The following is a 26,985-nucleotide window of genomic DNA, read 5'->3' as shown; positions in this document are numbered from 1 at the left end:
ATTTATTCATTTCACATTCCCCAATGTACCCTCACATTTACTAAGGAGAAGACAAAGTCCTCTCCATCTTATCATCAATATATATTTATTCATTTCACATTCCCCAATGTACCCTCACATTTAATTGGGAGAAGACATAGTCCTCCCCATGTAATTACACTTCACATTCCCAAATGTACTTTTCAGATTTACTTGGGTGAAGACATGATCCTTCCCCATTAAATTCTCAATTTTAAATTCATATCACAATTCCAAATGTACTCTAGCTTGGAAGAGAAGTCAACCAAGGATGGGTGAGAGTTAATGACATTAATGAGAGGTGGTTGAGGAAAGAGGGTATAAAAGGGAAGGGGGAAGGAAGAAGGGGGGGGGAGTCTTGCTTAGGATTGTGGGGGTTGGTTGTGATTGTTTGGCCTTCTTATGATTTTGGGAGACCTTGGAAACCTGTGGAGGTTTCTTGGGTTTGAGAGGAGGAAAGTATCATTATCTAGTTTTGCACATTCTTCTTGAGGACACACTATATCTGGTTGGACTTGGGCACGGAGGGCTAGGGAACCTGTGGAGGTTTCCTGGGCTAGGAATTTATTTCCTAGTTGGATGGGAGGTAAATCCGGTTGGGTCGGCCAGAAGGAGCGTTCAGCTGGAGCTATCAGACAAAGGTATCGTCATCAACCGCCGGAATAGGTATTTTTCCATGGACTACTCTTGTTAAGTTGATATCAATGGAATGCTCACCTTCATTTATGTTGCTTATGATAAATTGATTAGATGTTAAATGTTTAAAGATATGTGAAAAGGTCAGGAAGCTCCTTTTATTATTTATAAATTAACAGGAAAATAGATATGTTAGTGTATAACGAAATAAAGGCTCTAATAATAGGATTATGGTTCTTACACATGGTATCAGAGCTTTAGTTCAAAATATGGACCCAAAGCCCACTAAACCCACACCCTTAAATTCTTAGTTGTAATCCACGAAGGTATGCACTTGTAGGGACAATCACGCCAGGAAAGCCATATGAGATTTGGCGAGCGCACCCGCAAAATACGATCCAGCAGATGCCCTTCAGCCTCAACAAGTTTCAAATTCATGGCATCAAAACCAAGAAAACAATTGGACAGACTAATGCAAAGCTCCATCAAGAAGTTCCCCAACAACTGCTGACTCCACCATTGGTAACATGACAACATTTGTGACCTCGTCTCCAATCGTTCGATACTATCCCCTTGAGGAAGCATTCTGATTCCGCGTGCTTCCATTATAACAGATGATTGCTGGTGCAGCCAATCATTAATGTTCCCGGTGGGACGCCAAAGACGGCGCGGGAATTCAGTCTCTGCAATCTCTCTTCCCAAATCACGGAGGTGATCATGCATATGTATAACATCTTCATCGTCTACTTTTGCAAGGCATTTGAGCTGTAAATTTTTAAACCCCAACGAGCCTTCCCACCTTGACCCGTTCCATACTGTTATGGCACTATTTTTGTTTTTTCCTATGAAAAAACAGGCTATATCTAAAAATATCTGTCGTTCCTCATTGCTAAGTTCATCATAACTAATTTTTAATTTAATCTTTATCTCATTGGGAAGTTCTAATCGGCGAAGTATGGCCTCCCAATAAGATTTGTCGTTATTTCCAGAGAGAAGTGACCCAAACACTACTAACGATAGGGGCAATCCATCACATGCCATTAGAAACTTATTTACCAGATCCTCAAATCCCGGGTGTGGATAGGGCTGACAGAAGGCATATAAGCAAAAGAGCTCTTGCGAATGTTGGTAAGGAAGGCCTGTTAACCTATACATGGATGACTCTTTCACCCCTGACCTCTTTAGGACACCTTCATCCCGAGATGTAATCAAAATTAAGCTATCCTTATCTAAGACATTTATATCCGGTAAAAGGGCATCTACCTGGTTCACATGATCTATGTCATCTAAAATTAAAAATATTTTAGAAGATGAGAGAAATTGTCTAACCATCTCTGTACCTTGATGAATGTTGTCTATTTGCCGATCAACACCAAACAAACCCTTCAGAAGTTTACTCTGCAAGGAATGTAATGAGATTCTTGCATTTTCTCTTACATCTGATAAAAAGTAAGATTTATTATACTGTGATTTCTTTCTATTGAAAAACTCTATGGCCAAAGTTGTCTTGCCGACTCCGCCTAAGCCGACTATGCCCACGACCTGAACTTCTCCTGAGATTTGTGAATGCAATATTGAATTACTTATTGAATTATTTCCAAGAATGCCAATTTAATATATTTGATCAGACATGGTTCATGTTAAATAATCTACTTCGAAGAAAAAATTGCTGTAGTTATTTTAGTTCAATTTATCGTGATTCGCGAATGCCTTTGTTACAAATTGCAGTTAATAACTTGAAAATGAAATGGTGAAAGACATATGCAATTACCTTAAGTTACCAGGTTCTTGCAACAAATCATACTTGAAAAGAATTAGTCAGGACTTGGACTTAGTCACTGTTAGTTTACTGGTTAAAGTGGTGCTGCAGAGACAGGACTATTAATTATTCCCACTGACATCCATCACTGTTGAGATCAATTTAATGTGTAATTAGTGTCTGAAATGGTATGAATGCTGTCTGCTACAACTACAAGGTGCAGATTGATTGTGGAAAGGTACTTTTCCAGGGACGTTATTTAGTTCATGGATCTTTTTGGCAAAATTGAGTTTGCTGTTATTTTACTCTTCAACACTTGAATGAATGAGAGACAAATAAACAGAAAGCCAGAGATAAGTTGCTCTCCCCAGTCTTCTTGCAACAATTGGAGAGATCTATGATCAAATGGACTGGCACTTCTTCCAACTATAATGTGCACCAAAGATGCAAAACTAAAACCCATGTTGCTTGCATACATGGATGGACATCAAACTTTCCATTACATGTCATTGCATGAGGTTTGTCCCAAATTTGCCTGCAAACAAAGATATTGTTAGTTCTATGTGTGACTTTCCAGATCCACGCTTAAATATATTTAAAGTCCAACAAAAAAAAAAAAAAAAATAATGCAACCCTATAAGCAAGTAGGAAGGTTGCTCATTGTCACTGCAACAACTCTTCCTCTCACTTTAGTCTGGCTCTCCTCTTGTTCAAGGGGGCATTCCCTAGAAAAGAATGTGAAAGATAAGATATGCTTTAAAATTAAATGGGATGGTGGATTGATGGAGTCAAGAAAAGAAAAGAAAAAAAAAAAAAAAAAAAACGAGGGGTTGAACAGTGTGGAAGGAGGCATAGTGAGGCTGTTACAGACATGCTCAAACTAACCATATGGATTTACTTTAACATGCCAAAGATTAAAGGAGCACTATTCCAAAGATACTCCTCACAACGAGTACAAAAGTTAGCCACGTAATAATGTGTAACCATGAATTATTAGGAGGGACAAGCACAAATAAAATCAATTCATGAAGATTTCCAAGCTCGTTTGGCGTAGGGCCAGATAAATTAGTTAGTGCAAAGGACCTAAATCAATGAATGTTGTTGGACATCAGTCATGCAAATTGTCTGCAGATGAAATCTGTTTCCTAGTAGTAATAGTTGATGATTTCAAGTATTATGACCAAAAAAAAAATTCTACCAGATGGAGATAACTTCATTTTTATTCATTATCCGAGCTACTTATGAAGAAAGAATGAGAAGTTCTGTAGAATTTCAGAATATCATTAATTTTAAAGAACATGGAATAGAAAGGGAATGATCTTACAAGTACTACATCTGTAGCAAGGTTAACACAAATGAAGACAAAAGATGACGTTAGAAGCTTGCAAATATGACTATTCAAGATATGCACTACTTATTAAATAAAGATGCTTTCCTCTGTTGCTTCAGCTACCCAACCAAAATCCTCCTATTCACAGGCAAGTTCAAAATTCGAAAAAAAAAAAAAAAGCTTTTCAAGACATCATATACATTTGTGCAGTTACATATAGAAGAGTCCAACAAAGAAAAACTTTCAACGTTATAGATAACATAATTAACTGTCAATCTGTTACTCTTTAATTGAAGGTGAACAATAACTCAATGCAACGCTGATTATTGTTATAAGAAGCAATGTGGTTCAGGCAAGAAATTGGACAACTTTGGAATCCCTCCAGTTTGCATTATCAAGCTAAACGTGTTGTATCTTAAGGTGGGAGACGATTTCTGCCTAGTCAAGTAAAAGTGGGACAAAGTTGTCTTTAGGTTTAAATTAAGAAGATCCTCCCAAGATTATACCTCTTACCGCTTGGTATGCATTCATTATGATAGATATATCTACAAACATTTAATTTGATCTAAACCATAGCAACTAGATAGGCACATGTGTTTGATCACCATTTTTCATGATTCTGAAAGGGTGTGAGTTGTTGCTTCCATCTGACGTTACTGACTTTATATTTATGTATAGTAGAATACCAAGCCCTCATGTAGGATTATTTTTGTTCTTATGTCATTCAGTCTTTTACAGCAAAAACCTCAATGACGACCTCATTGTTGCTTTACATTACATTTGCATGAACCATGTTGATAGCAGCTGTTTCCTAAAGGAATTTGGTTCTTAGGCAACCACATTATATTTAGCCCTCCCTGTGTTTGAGTGAAACATGGGTAACATATATTTTATATAGGCTTATGTTAACTCAGTCTTCATATGCTTCCAGCATCAATATATATATGGAGACAACAACTAAATCTACTTAGACCCAAAAACCTTCCATCTCAGTTTACAAGGAGTATATTCTTCCCCATGGATTAATGGTAATTTCCAAACCTGTCTATAACTTCAGTATCATGAATTCCTTCTATATAAATACACGAAAACAAACAAAGAGTGCAGAAATAAAGGAATATAGTGGAATGAGAGGGAAAATGATGGAAAAGATAAAAAGATTGGATGTTTGACAAAACTGCAAAGATAGATTGATAGATAAGATTTTATTAAACCTTCTGCAAGGCCAACCAGCCTATGGGACAAGATCGCTTGTATACTATGCAACATTTCACATAAAATTCAAAAAAAACACAGCAATGCAACCCTAAAGATTACAACAAAAGAATAGAACAAAGCGATGGCATGTCCAGGTCAGCATTCAAAAAGTTTTGGACTAATCTGAGTTGGTCTCCTTTGCTCTGAACTGGGATGGGTTTGTCCTTCCACTGTTGATTTCAGTACTCTGTCTCTACCATGCCTCGGTGGTGCAATGATCGAGAGTTCTCTATACCCTCTGTAATGAACCGACTAGTTTGTTATGAGAAAGATATGTGCATAGGAAATCAAACATTGTTGATCATCATCCTTACTGGGACAACGCTCATACACCACAGGTGTCTAAGACCAAAGACTACATAATATTAGTGGTTGTGGCAAGAAGGGAGAACATAACACAATGTTATTAAAATATGAATTATGGGCACAGAAGGTGATGAATTTTATATGGCACTGGTAAACCATGGACCTGTCAGCAGATCTTAAATCCTAACCCGACTAGCACATTGCATTTTAAGACTATTTATCTTTTCTACTTCTATCAACTAGCATATATATATATATATCTATATATATATATATATATATATATATATATATATATATATATATATATATATATATATATATATATATATATATTTCTTTTTATGTGGAAGAGAAATATTGTAGCAATGGAAGCTGAAATATGGCAAAGGATCCCAAAAGAGTTGTTGCATATGATTTTAGCGAGGCTGCCCATTAGGGTTCTTGGCAAAATGAGGACTGTGTGCAAACAGTGGAAACATCTACTGTCTTCCCGTGATGCCTTCGAAGGACTGGTTCCAATTTGGTCGCTGTACTCCACCCCTGGGTTTTTTTTATTTCAGATCCATTGGAATCCAAAAGATGACGTGGATTCTTGGGTTATAGAAGAACGCAGTTCAGACATGTACAAAGTTCCTTTGCTCAATCACGTCATTGTGAATACTTGCAAGGGCATCTTCTGTTGTCATAGAAAAGGGGATATGTTGGATCTTTCCATAGGCATTCCCAAGTACCAGGAATTGGGTACAGCTGCCTCGTCCTCCAATACCGGCTTTCGTTTTCAATGGATTGGCTTTCGATTGTTCCACAAGGCGTTGCACTCTCCTGCTGGGCAGATATTCTAGTAGCAGGAGAAGAATTGTGATGTGTATTTATGATTCAGAATCCAACGCCTGGACTCAAGTTTCCATGATGAATGATCTGCTAAGGAGAGATGAATGAGTGGAAGCTTAAGATGAACCTACTACTTTAGCGATACCGAGGCCAACTCTGATTGTAGAATAGGTGAATGACATGACCGTAGCGATGATAAAGAGGCAACATATTTTCTCGAAGTCTGAATGCCTGAGAAATTAGCATCTGTATTTCTCCAAAGACTTATCATATATCGAGTTTTGGAGGCGTGGAAGGGGTTGTCATGTCCGCAAATTGACTTATTCATCACCCTATTGATTCACAAGCAAATCAGTCCAATTTTATATAAATAATGGTGAATATAATTATGGAAGTATGGTGAATAATTGGAGACAATTATTAATCAACTGAAACTGTAATTTGTTGTCTACAATTATTAATCAACTGAAACTAGAATTTAATTAACTCACACCATGTTGATGGACGCAACTATTGTATAGTGAATTGTAGTTCAGAATAGATTCAAATAGTAAATAAAACCGCATATCCACATCTGGAAAGCACATGGGAAAAGGTACAGTAACAAATCAGAATTTTAAGTTTTCAAAGAGACATATTGAACACCAACACAAAGGCCTAGGCCATGGCATTTTGGATATTTCATCTGTTCATATCTATGGTGACTCAAAAGTCGTCATAGACTATGTCAGAGGCAAGGCTATTATCTGCAAATCCTCCCTACAAGGTTGGTTACAACAGATCACTACAATCTGGAGTTCATTACAACGCTCCTCCATACAGCATATCAGCAAGGACTTCAATACAGAGGCTGACGGTCTCTCCAAAAAAAGGCATCATGGAAAAACTGGATGGTCTCCACATAGAGATAAAGATGTACGAGACTTGGTTGGAGGCCGGGATTCTGCCATTACCCGGATAACTTCTAAACCGGACATTCTCCTCCTTTTTTTTTTATAGCAAATTGATCTTCTCTGTTTTTTTACCTTGTTTTACAGGTAGTGACAACAATACAGATGTGCTACATATTGTCTATCAGCATGCTAGACATGCTATACTGAAATATTAAGATATATCGTGCAATCAACGATTAGTATAGAATAGATTTCGATTTTGATTCCTGGACTGTCTATAGGGACAATTTATGATGCATGATCGCAGTTTTGCTCGGTTAAATCTCTCTGTACTGCTACTGTTTGAGATGCATGGCCATGAAGAATATGTAACTTACAAATAAGGAATATATCGCTTTTTTTCATCTGAGAAAAAAATAAAAAAATTGAACACCAAGTTTCAAACTTTGGCTCTAACAGCATTAATATAGGTATAGTTTTGCCTACTGGAAAGGGTATCTTCTGTAATGGCAAGTTTTACTGGGTGTCTCTGCCTCCCAATTCCCCGAATCCCATCCCTAATCTCATGGTAGCCTTCAATATTGCCGACGGGCTGTGGACAGAAATCCCGTTGCCACAGAGATGCAAAAGGATTAGTCCTGAAAATTTAGGGGATTACAATGGGCAAGTGGTGCTAGTGGAGCACAAGGGCCATGACTCTGTTCGCATATGGAAGTTGAATGAAGCAGAAGTATGGTGTGATGTAAAAAAAAAAAAAAAAAAAAAAAGAACCGTTTGGCAAAATGCAGCATTCCATTATTGGACTCAGTAGCAGTTAATAGCAGTGGGTTGGTAATGGTAATGGATCGGAAAATGAATATATCGATATATAACTGGAATGGGAAATTGATAGTCTGGCGATTGAGATTCCCTGGGCCTCGCATGTCTCAACGACCAATTCGAGTATCGATATCAGCCTTCGAATCTAACAACTTATGGTGGCCTCAACCATGATTTATATACTGATCCATTACTTAGGAAATTTTAGATGGTTGTGTTTTATTTCTCCTAGTTCTTTTTTTCTAAATTTCGATGATAATTGAAGTGCTGGGTTTATGAATATATTCTTTCTTTTTATTATTACCAGCGTAACATTTTTCATTTACTCAAACTATGGATCCTGAAACTTTATTGACAATTAAATTAGAATCGTGGAAGTTAGTTTCTAAACTTGCAGAGCTGTTTTATCTATATATGTAAAAGAGAAGTAAAAGGTATGAATAGAGAAGAAGATTATTCATCGTTATATGCAAAAGAGAAGTAAAAGGTATGAATGGAGAAGAAGATTGGGAGGCTTTTTGGTGTTTATTTTGCAGTTTTGAGATGGCTAGTAGTGTACCATAGCTTGATGGGAAAATGGTATCTGGTGCATCAAGATGAAGACTCTTTTCTACTTGTAAGAAATATATGAGATATCCAAGTGTGAAGGTGATGATAATGACTTTGTGAATTTTGCTATATTTTTTTTTTAATCTGATTCTATTTATTTTGAGAATGTAGTAAAAGAAAGAAAATGGTGTGATGACATGGATGAAGAAATCCAAACAATTGAGAAAAAAATGAGACGTGAGAGATAGTAAATCTTCTAGCAGAAAAAGGAGTTATTAGTGTGAGGTGAGTTTATAAACCCAGGAATGATGTATAATGCATAATTGAAAGGCACAAAGCACAACTTGTAGTCAAGGGTGCAAACGACAATATGGAAGAGAATATAATCCAACCTTTGCTCTTGTACAAAGAATGGAAACTGTTATAGTTGTCATGGCAATAGTAGCTCAATACAAATGATAAGTCCATCAAATGGATGTAAAATCAACTTTTCCCAATGACGTATAAGTTAAGAAAAGCATTGTGTGGGTTCAAGCAGTTGCCAAATGCTTGGTATAACTGCATTGACCCGTAACTATTGAGCAATGGTTTTAGTAAAAGTAGCAAGAAGCCAAACAGTTTACATAAAAGTTAGCAATGAATATGAAATTATCAAAGTTAGCAATGAAGGTGAAATTATAATTATTTGCTTGTATGTAGATGATTTTATTTTTACAGGAAATAATCTATCCATAGAAGAATCTAGATTAGCAGTCGAGAAAGAATTTGTAATAACAAAAATGGGCTTATTGAGATATTTTTTTTTGGTATTAAAGTCGAACAAACAAATGAAAGTATCTTTATATCTCGAACCAAGTATGCAAGGGTTATCTTGGAAAGATTTAGGAAGTTGAATAGCAAGCTAATGCCAACAATTATTGCATGGTGCATAACAGATGGAGGCCTTACAAAGATGGTCTAGTGGGGTAGAATTTTCTAGTGAAAATATTAGGATACACATTTACCCTTATTCTAGTGTTGAATAAAAATATCGTGAAAAGTAATGTGTTGCTGGTTTTGGATAAAAGACCCTCAACTTTCTTCGCAACTTTGTGGTCACTGGCCACTTATGAAAGGAGTAGGCATCTTTAGAAATGCGGTGCCATTTAGAGGAAATACTAATAGCAACAGGGAAAAGGAAATTATTCTGTTCATTTAATTATTTTTCAATTGTCTGGTCATATTGTGAGCTACAATATATATCACAAGATTGTTTTAGTACTAGTAAACAATAATTAAATATATAATAAATTTGAACCTTTTGAAATTTACAGGACATTCCTCTCAATTTACAAAAAATAAAGTATGAAAATCATGTTGGAAACAGTTCTGAAGTTTGGAGTTTTTATTTTATTTTCAAGATTAATTAAATGGGTTTGGAAGATTGGGACTTATCTATTCACTAAGGTTTTAAAGAAATTATATGCATAAAACTTATACTAACACCTCCTAGTGGAATTGATAGTGCACTAATTTGTTGCTTGCTATTATCTTGGTTTTGGTACAACCTTATAGCATATACGGGTTCAAATTCTATTTTCCATGATGGACAGTTGAATCTGTTTCAACTCTAATTGTTATTGAGGGGTTCCACAAGGATGTCACATGAGCATTTATGATGCCCATTTTAACATAGATAGCCACCTATGTTAAGGTTCTATTTTGCAGCTCCATGTTATTTATGAACATTATATACATTTGGTTGGACACGTGAAAATCGATTGATGGATCGGATATTGATGATGGACATGTTGGATGTATGACGAAATGTATGACTTACTTGGTTACAATTTATCTAGTGCATGACTTGTCAAAGTTATTGTTGCATCGTATAGGCTTATATAGATAAGATTTATCTAATCAATGACTTAGTGAAATTATGATTTATCTAATGTAAGATTTATTTCCAGTATGAACAACAAAAATTGACACGTGGACACTGGGCTTAATAAACATGATGTTTAAGATCATGTACCTAGATCTATTTTGTGGTTGTATATATGCATGGATGAGAACTAAACTACAGGTTGGAAAGAACCATATGATAACCAAGATATACTATTCCATTGGGGAAGGTCGAGATGACCAATGAGGAAAGGTACAATGTACATTGTTCTATTACATTTGTTATCTACTTGATATGCACTCTTATGACATGAGTAAAATGCAAATGACAGGTGGCAAGACGACCTGACTCGATTATTCGATGACAAGTCCAACCAGCTCTGTAGTGTGGTCCGTGCTATGAAGGAGGGGTGGAGGTGTTTCCCATCGTGTATCCTCCGAAACCTGAAATCGTGGGGAGGACAGCTGAACGCTCCCCCCAGACGTGTGATGACGATTGCCAGATGCCTGCTGGGGAAAGTTCGGTCGAGGTATTTGACGCTTCCACCATGTCGGTTTTATCAGTGGTTAGTATGGCCGTTGCCACTGATAGAGCAGCAGAGGATGGATAGGGTGGGAACGGAAGTAGGTCAAGGTGGATAGGAGGATATAGATCAGTTGGAAACTCTTGATGGGAAGTAATGTCATTGTCTGACTTATCAAATTTAATGCTATAACTCTTTCTGGTTTGCTATGCTTTCAAACTCCTTGTATCTTTTCATTCTAACTTCGGGACGAAGTTTTCTGAAGGAGGGGTGTATGTAATGCCCCACTTAAATCTTATCCTACAAATTGTGTTAATATTTACATTATCTGAAAATATTGAGAAATATTGGTCTAAAATAAATTTATGATTTCCATTATTCAAATTCCCCACTTACCTTCTCAATTTGAATATTGTGTAGGATATGGTCTCCTTCCATTAATTCAAAATATATTTATTCATTTCACATTCCCCAATGTACCCTCACATTTACTAAGGAGAAGACAAAGTCCTCTCCATCTTATCATCAATATATATTTATTCATTTCACATTCCCCAATGTACCCTCACATTTAATTGGGAGAAGACATAGTCCTCCCCATGTAATTACACTTCACATTCCCAAATGTACTTTTCAGATTTACTTGGGTGAAGACATGATCCTTCCCCATTAGATTCTCAATTTTAAATTCATATCACAATTCCAAATGTACTCTAGCTTGGAAGAGAAGTCAACCAAGGATGGGTGAGAGTTAATGACAGTAATGAGAGGTGGTTGAGGAAAGAGGGTATAAAAGGGAAGGGGGAAGGAAGAAGGGGGGTGGAGTCTTGCTTAGGATTGTGGGGGTTGGTTGTGATTGTTTGGCCTTGTTATGATTTTGGGAGACCTTGGAAACCTGTGGAGGTTTCTTGGGTTTGAGAGGAGGAAAGTATCATTATCTAGTTTTGCACATTCTTCTTGAGGACACACTATATCTGGTTGGACTTGGGCACGGAGGGCTAGGGAACCTGTGGAGGTTTCCTGGGCTAGGAATTTATTTCCTAGTTGGCTGGGAGGTAAATCCAGTTGGGTCGGCCAGAAGGAGCGTTCAGCTGGAGCTATCAGACAAAGGTATCGTCATCAACCGCTGGAACAGGTATTTTTCCATGGACTACTCTTGTTAAGTTGATATCAATGGAATGCTCACCTTCATTTATGTTGCTTATGATAAAATGATTAGATGTTAAATGTTTAAAGATATGTGAAAAGGTCAGCAAGCTCCTTTTATTATTTATAAATTAACAGGAAAATAGATATGTTAGTGTATAACGAAATAAAGGCTCTAATAATAGGATTATGGTTCTTACAGGAATAAAGTGTGCAATTTTAGAAAATCTGTCAACCACAACATAAATTGAATCATTTCCTCTTTGAGTTTCTGGTAAACCCAAAACCAAATCCATACATACCATATCCCAAGCTCTATATGGAATAGGTAATGGAACATACAGACCTATGTTTTGGCTCCTTCCCTTTTCATATTGACAAACTTTACAATTTTTTACACACTTCTCCACTTCAGATCTCATCTTTGGCCAGAAATAAAACCGATTCAACTACTCCTAAGTCTTGTCTGCACCGAAATGTCCTCCAAGTCCACCACTATGTTTCTCCTTGATTAAATTTTCCCTCATAGAGCAATTTGGTATGCACAACTAATTTCTTCTAAACAACAATCCTTCTTTCAAGAAAAAATCTAGCCACTTACTTATGTCTAACAAAACAAGATTTTAACAAGCTTCAAATTCCTCCTTAAAATCTAAATCTTTCTCATATAATTCTTTAAGAAAATCAAAACCCAACACTTGAATTTGACTTTATTGAACTAAAATTATTTCTCTACTGAAGGCATTTGCTACCTTGTTTAATTGACCATTTATATGTTTTAATACAAAATTAAAACTTTGAAGATATTCTACCCATTTTTCATGTTTCTGACTAAGCTTTGGTTGTTGCATAACGTACTTTAATGCATGATTGTATGAATACAATATAAACTCCTTAGACATCAAGTAATGTCTCCACTTTTTCAATGACCGCAGAACTGCATAAAATTCCTTATCATAAGAAGAATATTTCTTCTTCGATTCATTTAATTTTTCACTGAAATAAGCTACAGGTTTTTCCTCCTGACTTAAAATAGTGCCAATAGCTTCTACACTAGCATCACATTTCACTTGAAAAGGTTTATTAAAATCAGGAAAAATTAAAATAGGCTTTTCTGTGATCTTTCTTTTCAACAGTTGGAATTTCTTTTTTGCATCAACACTCCACTATTTATCCTTCTTTATAGTGTCAATAATAGAAGCATTGATATTACTAAAATTCCTTATGAATTTTCTATAAAAATTAGCAAGACCATGAAAAATTCTTACCTCAAAAACACTTTTCAGTGAAAGCCACGCTATGATCACCTTTATCTTTTCTCGATCCATCTTTAATCCATCAACAGAAACAACATAGCCCAAATATACCAACCCTTCCTTCATGAATGAACATTTCTTTAAATTTAACAGTAACTTTTCTTGTCGCAACTTCTGTAAGACATAATTCAAATGTCTCATATATTCCTCTTTAGGTCTACTATAAACAAATATATCATCCAGATATACTATTACAAATTTACCAATAGATTCTTTCAACACTTCATTCATAAGTCTCATAAATGTACTAGGAGCATTTGATAACCCAAAAGGCATTACCATCCATTCATACAGTCCTTCATTTGTTTTAAAAGAAGTTTTCCATTCATCTCTTTCTTTAATCCTTATTTGATGATACCCACTTTTTAAATCCAGCTTTGTAAAATATCTTGCTCCACTTAAACAATCCATCAAATCTTAAATTCCAGGTAAAAGAAATCTGTACCTAATTGTTATTTTGTTGATTGCTCTTGAATCAGTGCACATTCTCTAGCCTCCATATTTATTTGGACTCAACATTGTTGGCACTGCATAAGGACTCAAACTCTCTCTAACCGGTCCTTTATCTAACAATTCCTGAATGTGTTTTCTGATTTCTTCATTTTCTGTCAGAGTCATCCTGTAAGCTGCTTTATTTGGCAGATTTTCCCCTGCAATGAAATCTATATGATCATTGATTTTTCTAATGGGTCGTAGCTGATTAGGCAAATCATCTACAATGATATCACAATAATTTTCCAGCATCTCTTGGACTTCAATTGGCAAATCAGAAATTTTAGTGGAAGTAATTAATACCTTGGGTTTGCAAATCAATGCAAAATTTACCTCATTCTCTTCAATCTGCTGCAAGTATTCTTTTCCACTTAGCAATAGAGTCTTTGGATTAGATTTTCTTGGTGCATCGTCTTCTTCCATAGGTAGCAATGTATGATTAATACCATCTTTACCAAATTTGTATGTGTTCTTTTTCCCATTATGCATAGCTCCTTTGCCATACTGCCAAGGTCTTCCTAGCAATATGTGACATACATCCATAGGCATCACATCACACAAAAAAATTTCTTTGTATTTGCCCAATTGCAACTCCACTTCACATTATTCTTTCACTAACAACTGATGTCCTTTTGAAGCCATGACACCTTGTAAGGTGTTGGATGTTTCTTTGTCTTTAATTTCAACTTTTCCACCACTTTTGTAGAGACCAAATTATTGGTGTTTCCACTATCAATTACCATTTCACAACATTTTTCTTGAATCTTGCACACAGTCCTGAACAAAGTCCTTCTCTACACTGGTTCAACAACTTCCTTTGCTGGCGTTAACAAAACATTTTTAACTACCAAAGATTCTGTTGGGTCCTTATAATACTAGTGATTACCCCATTACTATTGTAGTTATACCCCTTATTTATATTGTTGTGCCCCTATTACCCCCATGTTGTTATTTCTGTGCCCCATATAATCCCTCTATTGTTATTTTTGTGGCCTTATATTATTATTGTTAGGTCAGCTGGATTATATTGTGACTCCTTAGACTCCTATATATAGAAAGGAGGTTTTGTCATTTGTATCATCCAAGAATTGTTCATTTATGTAATGTAAAGGAGGTTGCCCCCTCGAAAAGGTTGAATTCTAAGTCGTTGATCTATCTTTTCTATCTTTTCTTGAGTTGGTTTCATAACATTTGGTATTAGAGCTTTGGATTCTAGGGTTTCACTGCTCCAAACAGGTCATCGTGGAATTTTCGCTATAACTTTTTTTCTGGGACGTTTCAGAAGTCGCAAAAAAAACCCGTTTGAGAAGAAATCGCGCTGAACCTTGGTTCTGAATTTCAGATCTTTTAACGCGATATTTGTGGAGATCTGATCTAAGGAATTTGGTATTTTTGCAGACTCCTGAATTACATTTAAAACATGTGACCTGGGAAAAATCGTCATAACTTTTTCTCTGCGGATTGGATTGAAATTTCATAAGAAGGTAAAGAAAGAGGACAAACTTTAGTTTCTTGTATGTGTGTTTCAGATCCAAAGGTGGAAATAGTGACTTGTGGCATGTCGTACAAGTTCGCTCTACTGGACTAGTCTAAAAGCGAGTCACTGTGGGAAATTTCATATAACGCTTCCTTGGAGAATCCAATTTGGGTCAAACTTGTGGCATTAGAAAGAGGACACAGAAGGCTACTATAGATCACAATTTCAGAACTGGATAATCTGCAATTACAGAGATACATCAGATTCAATATCAGGCTTCTATAAAGTGAAAAAAGGTGTGTAGTTTTTTTTTTTAACTTTTGTGTAAGCTTGGTTTAACGGAATTCAAAGGGCATAGTAAAGCCTTATTATCGGTAACTGATGCCCCGAGGAAAGAAAATGCAAACACCCAGTAAGGAACCTGAAAGCTCTAGCATGACTCATGAAGAAGAGGAAGAAATGATACATGATATATCAAAATTACAAGAACAAGTGCAACAAATGTCACGCTAACAAAAGCTAACAGAAGCTAAGATAAATGCCGTGGAATCTAAGATAAATGACTTGGAATCTAAGATAAATGGTGTGGAATCTAAGTTTAAGGGCATGGAAGCTAAGATGGATGATTCGAAGACAGATTTGAAGAGAGACATGGTAGATTTGAAGACAGATTTGAAGACAGACATGGCAGATTTGAAGACAGATTTGACAAATTTTATACAAGAAATACTTACTAATGGTGAAAAGGTTGTAAAGGAAACTCATGATGTGAACAAAAGTAATGTTAATCATGATTCCATAGAATCTAATGTTGGATCTAAGACCCACCATATTCCAAAAATCGATATGAGGAAGTTTGATGGCAAGGATCCCGCCACATGGATATTACAGATGGAGCAGTTCTTCGATCTCAATAATGTGCAAAACACACAAAAGGTACGTATGGAAACTGTATATTTGGAACCAAATCAGTTTGTATGGTATCAATGGCTTTGCTCTCGTAAAAAATTTATCACTTGGGTAATTTTTACGGAAGAATTGATAGCACATTATGAAGATACAAAAAGCAACACTTTTTTTAGCCAATTGATAAGTCTCAAACAAAAGGGTTCAGTAATGGAGCACATTGAGGAGTTCCAAAAATTGAACATAAGGGTAAAAGATATTCCAGAGGAGCATAGGATTGATGTGTTCATAGGGTCTTTAAAGGATAATATCCAACATGATGTTCGCCTTTGGGAACCTGATTCATTAGAGAAGGCATTCAGGTTAGCAAGAAAAATGGAAAGTAAAATTATGGCAACCAGGAAGCATACCACTCACAACTATAAAGACGGAAGTGTTGTTTCCCCTAGTCTTCCACAACCTATAAGGTTGACACCACAACAATTGGAAGAAAAAAGAGCAAAAGGGCTTTGTTACAATTGTGATAGCAAATACACTAAAGGTCATAAGTGTGCTGAGAAGAAATTATTCTACATAGATTGTGAAGAGGAAGAAGAAAAGGAGCAAGAAAGGTCAAACGAAGAAGATATACTCCAGGAACAAAGCCTAGATGAAGAAAAAATAAATCCGACCATATATTGTAATGCATTGGCGGGAATTACCACTCCTCAAACCGTCAAGATAGAAGGACAAATCAAGAAGAAAAAGGTAATAGTGTTGATTGATTCAGGAAGCACCCACAATTTTATTCATTGTAGGGTAGCAAAAAAATTGCATTGCTTCCTATATCCAGCATGAGAGTGTCAAGTGATGATCTCAAATGGAGGAACAATAAATTGCTCTGGAAGGTGCCATAATATCAATCTATCCATGGGAGAATATGTATTGACTAGCCCAATGCTTTCCATTCCAATGGGAGGTGTTGATGTTGTACTAGAAGTCCAATGGCTACAATCCTTGGGTACAATAGCTTTTAATTTTCAAGAACTTTTCATCAAATTTTCTATGGAAGGAAAGGAAGTTGAATTAAGGGGTATTGCAGGGAAACCAAGAAAGATAATCAGCTCTAATGGTATGACAAAGCTTCTAAAAAAGGAGCAAATAGGTGTAATTGCACAATTATGTTCGCTAGATGTTTCCACATCGGAATCATCTATTTCTCTAGATCTCCGAAAAGTCGTAGACAAGCATTCCAAGGTATTTGAGATGCCTAAAGGTCTCCCACCTATGCGTGATCATGATCATGCTATTCATCTGATTCCAGGAAGTTTTCCTCCAAACATCAGGTCATACAAATATCCCTATGCCCAAAAAAGTGAAATTGAACGTATGGTTGCAGAAATGCTAGAGGCTGGTATAATTCAACCAAGTCAAAGTTCTTTCTCTGCTCCAGTAGTATTGGTGCACAAGAAGGATGGATCATGGCACATGTGTCCGGATTATAGGGAGCTCAACAAGCTCACTATTAAAGATAAGTTCCCCATTCCTGTCATTGATGAATTACGGGATGAATTGCATGGATCAATTTACTTCACCAAGTTGGATTTTCGTTCGGGATATCATCAAATCATAATGAAGATTGAAGACATTCCAAAAACATCATTTAGAACTCATGAGGGTCATTATGAATTTTTGGTCATGCCTTTTGGCCTTACTAATGCACCTTCAACATTTCAAGGTTTGATGAATTCAATTTTCAAACCATTCCTTAGAAAATTTGCGTTAGTATTTTTTGATGATATACTAATCTACAACAAGTCTTGGAAGGATCATGTTGAACATATTGACAGGGTGCTACAACTATTGGAAGAGAAACAATTATATGCAAAAAGATCCAAATGTTTCTTTGGAGTCTAGGAGGTGGAATATTTGGGTCATATTGTATCTCATGAAGGAGTTAAGGTAGACCCTAGCAAAATTAAAGCCATTAAGGAATGGAAAATCCCCACATCCATAAAGCATCTGCGAGGATTTCTTGGGTTGACAGGTTATTATCACAAGTTTGTTAAGAATTATGGGAGAATAGCAGCACCTCTAACAACATTATTGAAAAAAGATTCATTTTCATGGACTCCGGAAGCAACAAAGGCCTTTGAACATCTTAAAGAGGCAATGTGCCAAGCACCAGTCTTAGCTACACCGGACTTCACAAAAACCTTTATTGCGGAATGTGATGCTTCAGGAAATGGAATTGGTGCTGTTCTAATGCAAGATGAAAGACCCATTGCTTTTGAAAGTCGTCCAATCAAAGGAAAGTTTTTAAGCAAAGCTATTTATGAGAAGGAAATGTTGGAAATACTCCATGCACTTAAGAAATGGCGACCCTACCTAATGGGAAGACACTTCAAGGTAAAAATGGATCATGATAGCCTTAAATACTTTTTAGAACAAAGATTATACTCTGAAGAGCAACAAAAGTGGGTCACAAAGATGTTGGGTTATGACTTTGAAATCATCTACAAAAAAGGGAATCAAAATGTGGTGGCAGATGTACTCCCAAGAAAGGATGAGGATGTGGAAGCATTGTTGTGCGCCATTTCTATTGTCCAACCAGATTGGATAAACGAAGCAAGGGAGGAATGGAAGAATGATGAAGAAGTGTGGGCACTTATTCGAAAGCTACAACAAGATTCCAGTAGGTCTGATACATTTAGCTGGCAAAATCATTCATTATGGTACAAAGATCGCTTATAACTCTGTAAGAATTCCGAGCTAAAACAAAAGATTCTTATGGAATTGCACACTTCTCCCTTAGGAGGGCACTGAGGATTTTTAAAAACTTACCACAGGGTTAAGAAGGAATTTTTTTGGGATGGCCTTAAATCAGATATTCAAAAGTTTGTGGCGGAATGTTTGGTTTGCAAAAAAAATAAAGTTGAAACAATTAAGACACCGAGTCTATTGCAACCTTTATCCATTTCAAGCCAACGTTGGGAGGAGGTTTCAATGGATTTTATCACAGGTTTACCCAAGTCTGAGGGAAAGAGTGTCATCATGGTGGTAGTTGACAGACTTACCAAGTATGCACACTTTTGTGCATTATCACATCCATTTAAAGCCAGTGCAGTTTCTACTGCATTTATGGAAACAATTCAAAAGCTACATGGAAACCCAAAGATTCTTGTAAGTGACAGAGATCCCATTTTCACTGGAAATTTTTGGACAGAATTATTTTCTTGTCTTGGTACTCAGTTAGCTCATAGCTCATCTTATCATCCTCAATCTGATGGGCAAATTGAAATAGCAAACAAATGTTTGGAAGGATATCTTCGTTGCTTTGTATATGATAAATAGACACAATGGGTCAATTGGTTGCCTCTGGTTGAATGGTGGTATAACACTTCCTTCCATACAGCAACAAAAATGACCCCATTTATGGCACTTTATGGGTATCAACCACCATCCATCACATCATATTTGAGAGAAAATTCTAAGGTTCAGGCAGTGGAAAATCACATCGAACATCAACAACAAGTCCTCCAACTCTTAAAGGATAACCTTGTGTTGGCACAAAATAGAATGAAACAAAAGGCAGATCAACATCGCAGTGAAAGAAGTTTTGATGTAGGTGATTGGGTATTCCTACGGCTACAACCATATAAGCGAATGTCCATAAAGCAAGCTAAGAAGGATAATAAATTATCACCAAAGTATTATGGTCTGTACAAGGTGTTGCAAAAGATTGGTACTATGGCATACAAATTGGAGCTTCTTGCAGCTTCTCGATTGCACCCAATTTTCCATGTTTCATGTTTAAAGAAGGTTATAGGTGACAAGCTCCCAGTTTAAACAATATTGCCAGAACGTGACGAGGAAGGAAAAATTATATTGGAACCGGAAGCAGTCACAGAAACAAGAACTCGACAGCTACGAAATCGGTCAATTTCAGAGTATCTTATCAAGTGGAAGAACTTATCCGTTGAAGATTCCACATGGGAGGATGAGAATTTTATGTAGAAGTATCCAGAACTACTGAAGCGTTGAGGAGAACACTTTTTTGAAGGAGAGGGGCATGTTGGGTCCCTATAATACTAGTGATTACCCCATTACTATTGTAGTTATACCCCTTATTTATATTGTTGTGCCCCTATTACCCCCATGTTGTTATTTCTGTGCCCCATAGAATCCCTCTATTGTTATTTTTGTGGCCTTATATTATTATTGTTAGGTCGGATGGATTATATTGTGACTCCTTAGACTCCTATATATAGAAAGGAGGTTTTGTCATTTGTATCATCCAAGAATTGTTCATTTATGTAATGTAAAGGAGGTTGCCCCCTCAAAGAGGCTGAATTCTAAGGCGTTGATCTATCTTTTCTATCTTTTCTTGAGCTGGTTTCATAACAGATTCCCCTTTCTCTAGTACATTTTCTTCTTTTGGCACCTTTACTGCTTCCTCTTTAGTCTGAGTAACAATTACTTTTCTTTGATTTGTTTCTACATTTTTTGGGCACTCATAAGCTCTGTGTCCCAACTTGTTACATCTGTAACATGTGATTTCTCTTACTCTGCTTCTACGTCCTCTTCCTCTTAAAAAACTCCTTCTGTCACTTGGATCACCTTCTGTGGGTGTATGCTAACTCGAGCTACTGATAGGTCCAATTCTCTAGGTGTTGTAGATCTTCCTCTACCACCTTGACTTCCTCTTCCTTGGAAAGTACCTCTACTTCTAGCAGATTGCTTATTCGTGATTTTTTCTTTAGCGTTCAATACCATCTGATAAGCCTCTTCTAGTATTTTAGGAGACAACACACTTATCTCATCTTGGACCTCCGTTTTGAGACCATTTATATATCTTTCAACCTTCTCATCTGTATCTTGAATTTGTCCAACTCTTATGCTCACTTTGTAAAATCCCTCTGTGTATTCTTTCAGTCAAAGACCTTTGCCTAAGAATTTGCATCTGTCCAAATAATGAAAGTTGATAATCACTTGGAAAAAACTTACCTCTCAACTTTGCCACTATCCTATTCCAATTTTCAATTGGCTGCTTACCAAGTCTCATTTTTTCTCCGTGCACTCCATCCCACCAAAGTGTTGCTTGTCCATTCAATTTTACGAGAGAAAATTTCACTCTCTTTCCTTCTTCCATTTCTTCATAATCAAAGAATTTATCCATGTCATTAATCCAGTATATCAACTCCTCATGGTTTAAACCTCCTGTATAAACTGAAACCTCAAGTCTGGGTTTAGATGTGGATACCAACACTGATTTAAAGAATCTCATTTCAAGAGTAATTTCTATAGGTTCCTCTTCTTTTGAAACTTCAACTTTAGGCTCACTGACATCAACAACACCTGCATCTCTTTGATTTCCCATTTCCACTACTTCTAATCTAGCTTGCATCTGTTACATAGCTTCCGACACTTCATCATTTGCAACTGGTCTTCCTCTTCTTTGACCACCACCACTTCTTCCTCCAACTCTGAAAGCCATGTTGGATTTCTTTTTCTGATCTTTGAGATCCTACTCAATGTCAATAATCTGCTCTGATCACTATTGGTGGGCTGGTTGCGGGTGTTAAGGATAACCATTCAAAAATAGAAATGATTACTTCAATTTCAAGTGGAACTTCTTCTCGGGTTTTCCTTGGAGTATCAGTCATCAACCTCCAATTTTAGCGATTCTGCTAAAATAGCAGAATTGTTTAATTTACCTGATATATGGAAAAACTTCAATTTTTCAACTGAACTAAAAGGATTTAAAACCCCAGTTCATAACCTTATCGCGTCCGTCACTCCACAAACATTCAGTGCATTAAATCTTCGTCGTCAATCTCATTCCTCATACTGACGGTTATCGCGTCACCTGCTCGCCAACTAGCTTGGTCGATCTCCACTGCCGATTAATCCCCCCCGATTCAGTGGTTATCGCGAAATCTCGTGTGAATTCTTGCACGACCAATATCAGGTTGAGGGCACTTGAGAAAAGTAGTTTTCTCATGTTGCGTGTCACCCACTAAGCGTAATTGTGTAAAATTGTAGAATACCACTTACCACCTTTTGACCGCGCAAGATACTGCTTACACCTACTAATACTGCTCTACTATTTTGATTAACGTCTGTGCTTATTGGCATGCGAGGACCATTAGATCTATACGATTTGCTCAATCGGATGATTCAGATCTTCTCTTGGGTTTCTAACGAATTTATCAAGTTTCCTTGCCAGTCTTGGCACTTCTGCCAAGTTTAGTTTGTCTTTAAATGATTTAAATATCGAGTGAGTGAAGATTTAGATGCGACAACAAAAGATTATACAAAATAAAGTAGAAATTAACAAAACTCAGAAATATTTTAAAGGAAATTAAAACCTTTAGGATTCGAACATTCATGCATAGTATTCATAGAGATACAGAGAAATTCCAAATTTTACATTCCAATTCTCTTTAACCAAAATCGAGCCAAAATCTGTCAAAATCGCTTTCTACTAATTCAAAACATACATAAATACCTGTACATATAACAATCAAATACTAAATCAATGGATTAAGTCTGTCTAATCCTAGATAATATATAATTTCCATGATATTCTCCTCAAGAATCTCAACTAAGCCGAACTACTTGAATTAATTACAAGATAGTTCAAATCCCTAAATTCTAGCTCAAATCCTATCTAAAACTCTTTGTAAAATGACAGCTAAAGGATCTCACTCCTTTGCTTGTATTTTTTTTTGTATTTTTTGAATAAAATTCAAAGTATTTTATCTTCAAGCTTCGTGCCCCTGCGTCAGTGATCCACCGCATTAATAAGAGGTAGAGAAGGTAGGTCAGGCGCCCCGCAAAATGAACAGAAATCCTGTGAGAATTTTTCGGGATCCACAATCCACAGGGAGAATGTGAGTGCCGGCACATATATTAACCTGGATCATGTGAGTCGAGGGCAAACACTGCAAAATCGAAGACCTGATATGGAAAAATGTACCTCGTAATCCAAAAAGAAATAGTGCCCGATCGCAAGGATAAACAGGTATGCACCCATGACCCAGTGCGTTAGTAGGTAGCTCAGATTAATGTGAGATAATATAGACCCATGTCATATCAGAAATAATGATCCCAATCGCCCGCTAAGAGAAAGTTCAAAAGTCGTCAAATTTTTTGGAAATCTGATCACTGGAGCACCCCCTTACACCGGAGAAACTAGAGCATGAAGGACGTAGAAAATACTAGATCCAAAATGGATAAAAAAACATGCTAATAACCTTCACAGCAGCAAAGGCAGTAATAACCCGAGCAAAACCACCACCTATAACACAGAAGAATACCAAAATCCTTGCATGGTTGGGAAATAATGAAAGAGTTGCACCATCAACACCAAAGTGATTAGAAACTGATTGGAAACCTGCCCCTTGGTATTGTAATGGGCAAGAAATAGGCAAAAGGTCAGTCTAGACTGTTGGAAAAATCACCGCACCTCCATAGAATCCATAATTTCCACCCTGGGGATCCTAGTTACTGGTTTGGAATGTTTACCAATACTTGTGTGGGTTTTGGTGTAACAAAAAACCTTCACATGGTATCAAAGCTTGGACCTAGGTTTGATACCCCCGAGCTGCGTTTGACGGGGGTGTTAGAAAAATCACTGCACCTCTATAGAATCTGTAATTTCCACCCTGGGTGTCATGCCCCTACACCTGCGGTGATCTTCCAACTGCTTGTAGCGAGGTGCGGCACCACCGAAGGCTTTATTTTTAACAATACTAACATTTATGGGCTACGCCTACTCCAACATAAACTTACTTTAACTTATGTTTTCTTGCAACCAAGTAAAGAGTTATCCTTTATACTTTAAAGAAGATCATTCTCAATCATTAACCATGTACAACAAACCGAGAACATCACCAATAATCAAGTACAAAGGGAGGGGAAACTCCCAGAAATTCTGCCCGACAATTTTATTATATCAAGAATATCATATTTTACAACAACTGTGTCTTGGCCGAACCAAGTCTCACACTTAACCAATTTTTACAAAAGACAGGCCACCTGCCTTTTACAACATTTCATGCACCTTTGCATAAGAAGGAGTGCTCACCCGAGCCACTCAACCTTCCTACCAAATCCTGCATAAAACCATCCACTAGAACCTCCTCAACCGCGGCACACTTGCCCACCGTTCACATAAGACAACTTCCCAAAGTCCTTAATCCTTATGCGCATGAGATATGCGCATATTCTTCTAGGACTTCGCACCTTTTACCCTTGTCTTTATGCGAGAGTCTTCAAGCGAATGTTCGTTGGATTAATGAGCTCTCATGCTCATGTATATATACGCATGCTAACTTGCATCATGTGTGGCTTACATTGGGTGTGCAGCCCCCTTAGCCGATGCTCAAAGCCACTCATATACGCTCATGAACCATCTTGCAAGTCGGCTTGCAAGCCTTCTCTCCAACGCATATAAATGTCGTTTAATACTTAGTCGTTTTTGCATGTGTTCGTCTTTCGTCACACTATCGTCGCATCCTTGTCGTAAGTTTTGTCGCAATGTGACCGCACGCCCGTTCAGCCCGCGCCCGCCATGCGCCCGCGCGCCCGCCCGCGTGCCCTTGTGCACGCCTTCGCCCGGCGCCCGTCGCGCAATCACCCGGAGGCCTTACATTCTCCTCCACCTGAAATCGTTGTCGTCCTCGACAACATACCATCATCCATGATGTTGACTCCTCCACATAAGGCAAACATCACTGCAACATATGTAGAACCACTGTCTCCACCATGTCTCGGCCTAGTGACCAACTGCCACCAAGCTCACCATACCAAAGTATGTATCTCCATAATCCATGCTCAGGTCCATGGAAACTCCATCCACCTCATCTGCAACATGTCATGATGCTTGATGCCAAGCCATCCCTGCATCATCATCCATACGTGTGCCTCCTCAACGTGAAGAGACCATCTCATCAAACCGACTCTCGATGTGCCCCATTCAGGTCCATGAAGTCCTCTTCATCATCTGCAATGTGCCATCCTCAAGTCTCCAATCTTATCAACTCTTGATGTGCCCCATTCAGGTCCATGAAGTCCTCTTCATCATCTGCAATGTGCCATCCTCAAGTTCCCATGTCACACTAGCAAGTCCTCCTGCATAACATTCCTGCCCTAGCACCTTGTTAGGATGTCCCTTGACATCTCTACAAGTGCTTCCACACAATGTCCTTGCATAGGTCTCTGCCATGCTCCATGTCTTCAAGTCTCCAACCTGATGTCCATGACTAAGCTGCCCATGTAGTCCAACCAAGTAGACACATCACAACATCTGGCCATCTCATCCAAGTCTTCAAACTTCGGTTTAGTGAACTCGGTCACTCAACCATCCCATCATTGCATCATCATGTCATGAGTCCCTTCACCATAGCTCCTTCACCAAAGTGTCCACCAAGACTACCTCTTGGTTTCGGCCATGAGAAGCCCACCCAAAACATCACAAGTGTGTGCCCTCCTCAATCTGTCCATGAGTCATGCCGGGCACTTAGCCAAAGTGGCTAAAGCATGACCCAATCCTCCGCAACGATCATCAAGTTCCACCCTTGTCTCGGGTTCTTGCACCTTCCATCACAAGGTCACAAGTAGCCCCAACAAGCCCTGCAACGTTTGACAATCCTTGCTTCTCCATACAAGGTTCCATCATAGTCATCCATGGTGAGATCCTCCCTAGCATTGGCAAACTGGCTTTGCCCTTTCCTGCACATGGTCCATCTCCCAAATGCCCAAATGAAACACAAGTATCATCACTTATTTCGTCATCATGAGGCTCCTCCATGTGAGTGACCTCATCCATACATGTTGACAAACTGTACGATCCTGGTTCAACTTGATCAGCCTCAAGTTTATCCTCCATCATGTTCAAGTCTGCAGCATCTTCCTCTATCACGGCTTCCTCTTCCTTGTTGGCACAATCTGCAACTTCACCTTGCTCCATTGCCCAACCGGGTTGAAGAAGTTCTTTCTCAGCTTCAGCCTCCCTCTTCAAGGCTATGAGATGCCTCAATTCCTTCTGTCTTATCTCGAGCTCCTTGAATTCTGCTTCAATCAAGTCTCCTTCCTTTGCAAGTCGAAGAGCTTCCCCCATATCAGGAACCCCTTCCTTAACCAAGGCACGAAGAGCATCCCTTGTTTCAAACAACCTTTTGCCACATTCTACAAATCCTTGTGTTATTCTTTCTGACTCTTCAAGTAGACTCCCTCCGAATTCTTTGAAGGATGTATAACCCAATTTCTGCAAGATAGACATCTTCACCTGCAACCTGAACCGGCCCTTGTCTCACTTCGTGTGAAACGGTCTCCTTCACCTGCAAGTATCCTTGTCACTGTCACGAGCAACCTTTGCTCACCAGCTCCAACCGAGCTCTGATACCAACTGTCACGCCCCTACACCTGCGGTGATCTTCCAACCGCTTGTAGCGAGGTGCGGCACCACCGAACGCTTTCTTTTTAACAATACTAACGTTTATGGGCTACGCCTACTCCAACATAAACTTACTTTAACTTATGTTTTCTTGCAACCAAGTAAAGAGTTATCCTTTATACTTTAAAGAAGATCATTCTCAATCATTAACCATGTACAATAAACCGAGAACATCAACAATAATCAAGTACAAAGGGAGGGGCAACTCCCAGAAAGTCTGCCCGACAATTTTATTATATCAAGAATATCAGATTTTACAACAAGTGTGTCTTGGCCGAACCAAGTCTCACACTTAACCAATTTTTACAAAAGACAGGCCACCTGCCTTTTACAACATTTCATGCACCTTTGCATAAGAAGGAGTGCTCACCCGAGTCACTCAACCTTCCTACCAAATC

General features: G+C 37.8%; 1 protein-coding gene across 1 annotated transcript; it reads right to left on the bottom strand.

Annotated features, from left to right (window-relative positions):
* Nucleotides 1–939: 939 nt before the first annotated feature.
* On the bottom strand, nt 940–26,413 carry LOC149251435 (disease resistance protein RUN1-like). The gene is made up of 2 exons (XM_089453882.1): nt 26,092–26,413; nt 940–2,207 (listed from the first exon to the last, which is right to left on the bottom strand). The coding sequence occupies exons 1-2, from the start codon at nt 26,411–26,413 to the stop codon at nt 940–942; spliced, it is 1,590 nt and encodes a 529-aa protein (XP_089310008.1).
* Nucleotides 26,414–26,985: the final 572 nt, after the last annotated feature.

Source organism: Pinus tabuliformis, chromosome 7 (assembly GCF_031772625.1).
Source record: "Pinus tabuliformis cultivar Carrire ecotype Pingquan chromosome 7, CPIR1, whole genome shotgun sequence".
Classification (NCBI taxonomy): domain Eukaryota; kingdom Viridiplantae; phylum Streptophyta; class Pinopsida; order Pinales; family Pinaceae; genus Pinus; species Pinus tabuliformis.
This window is presented reverse-complemented; position numbering and strand designations above follow the sequence as displayed.

What these genes read in the sequence shown, in the direction of transcription:
- LOC149251435 (XM_089453882.1), bottom strand. Translation starts at nt 26,413, where the DNA reads ATGTCTATCTTGCAGAAATTGGGTTATACATCCTTCAAAGAATTCGGA. An exon ending in CGGTTGGGCAATGGAGCAAG is followed by an intron (nt 2,208 to 26,091) that starts GTGAAGTTGCAG and finishes CACAAATCTCAG; the next exon opens with GAGAAGTTCAGGTCGTGGGC.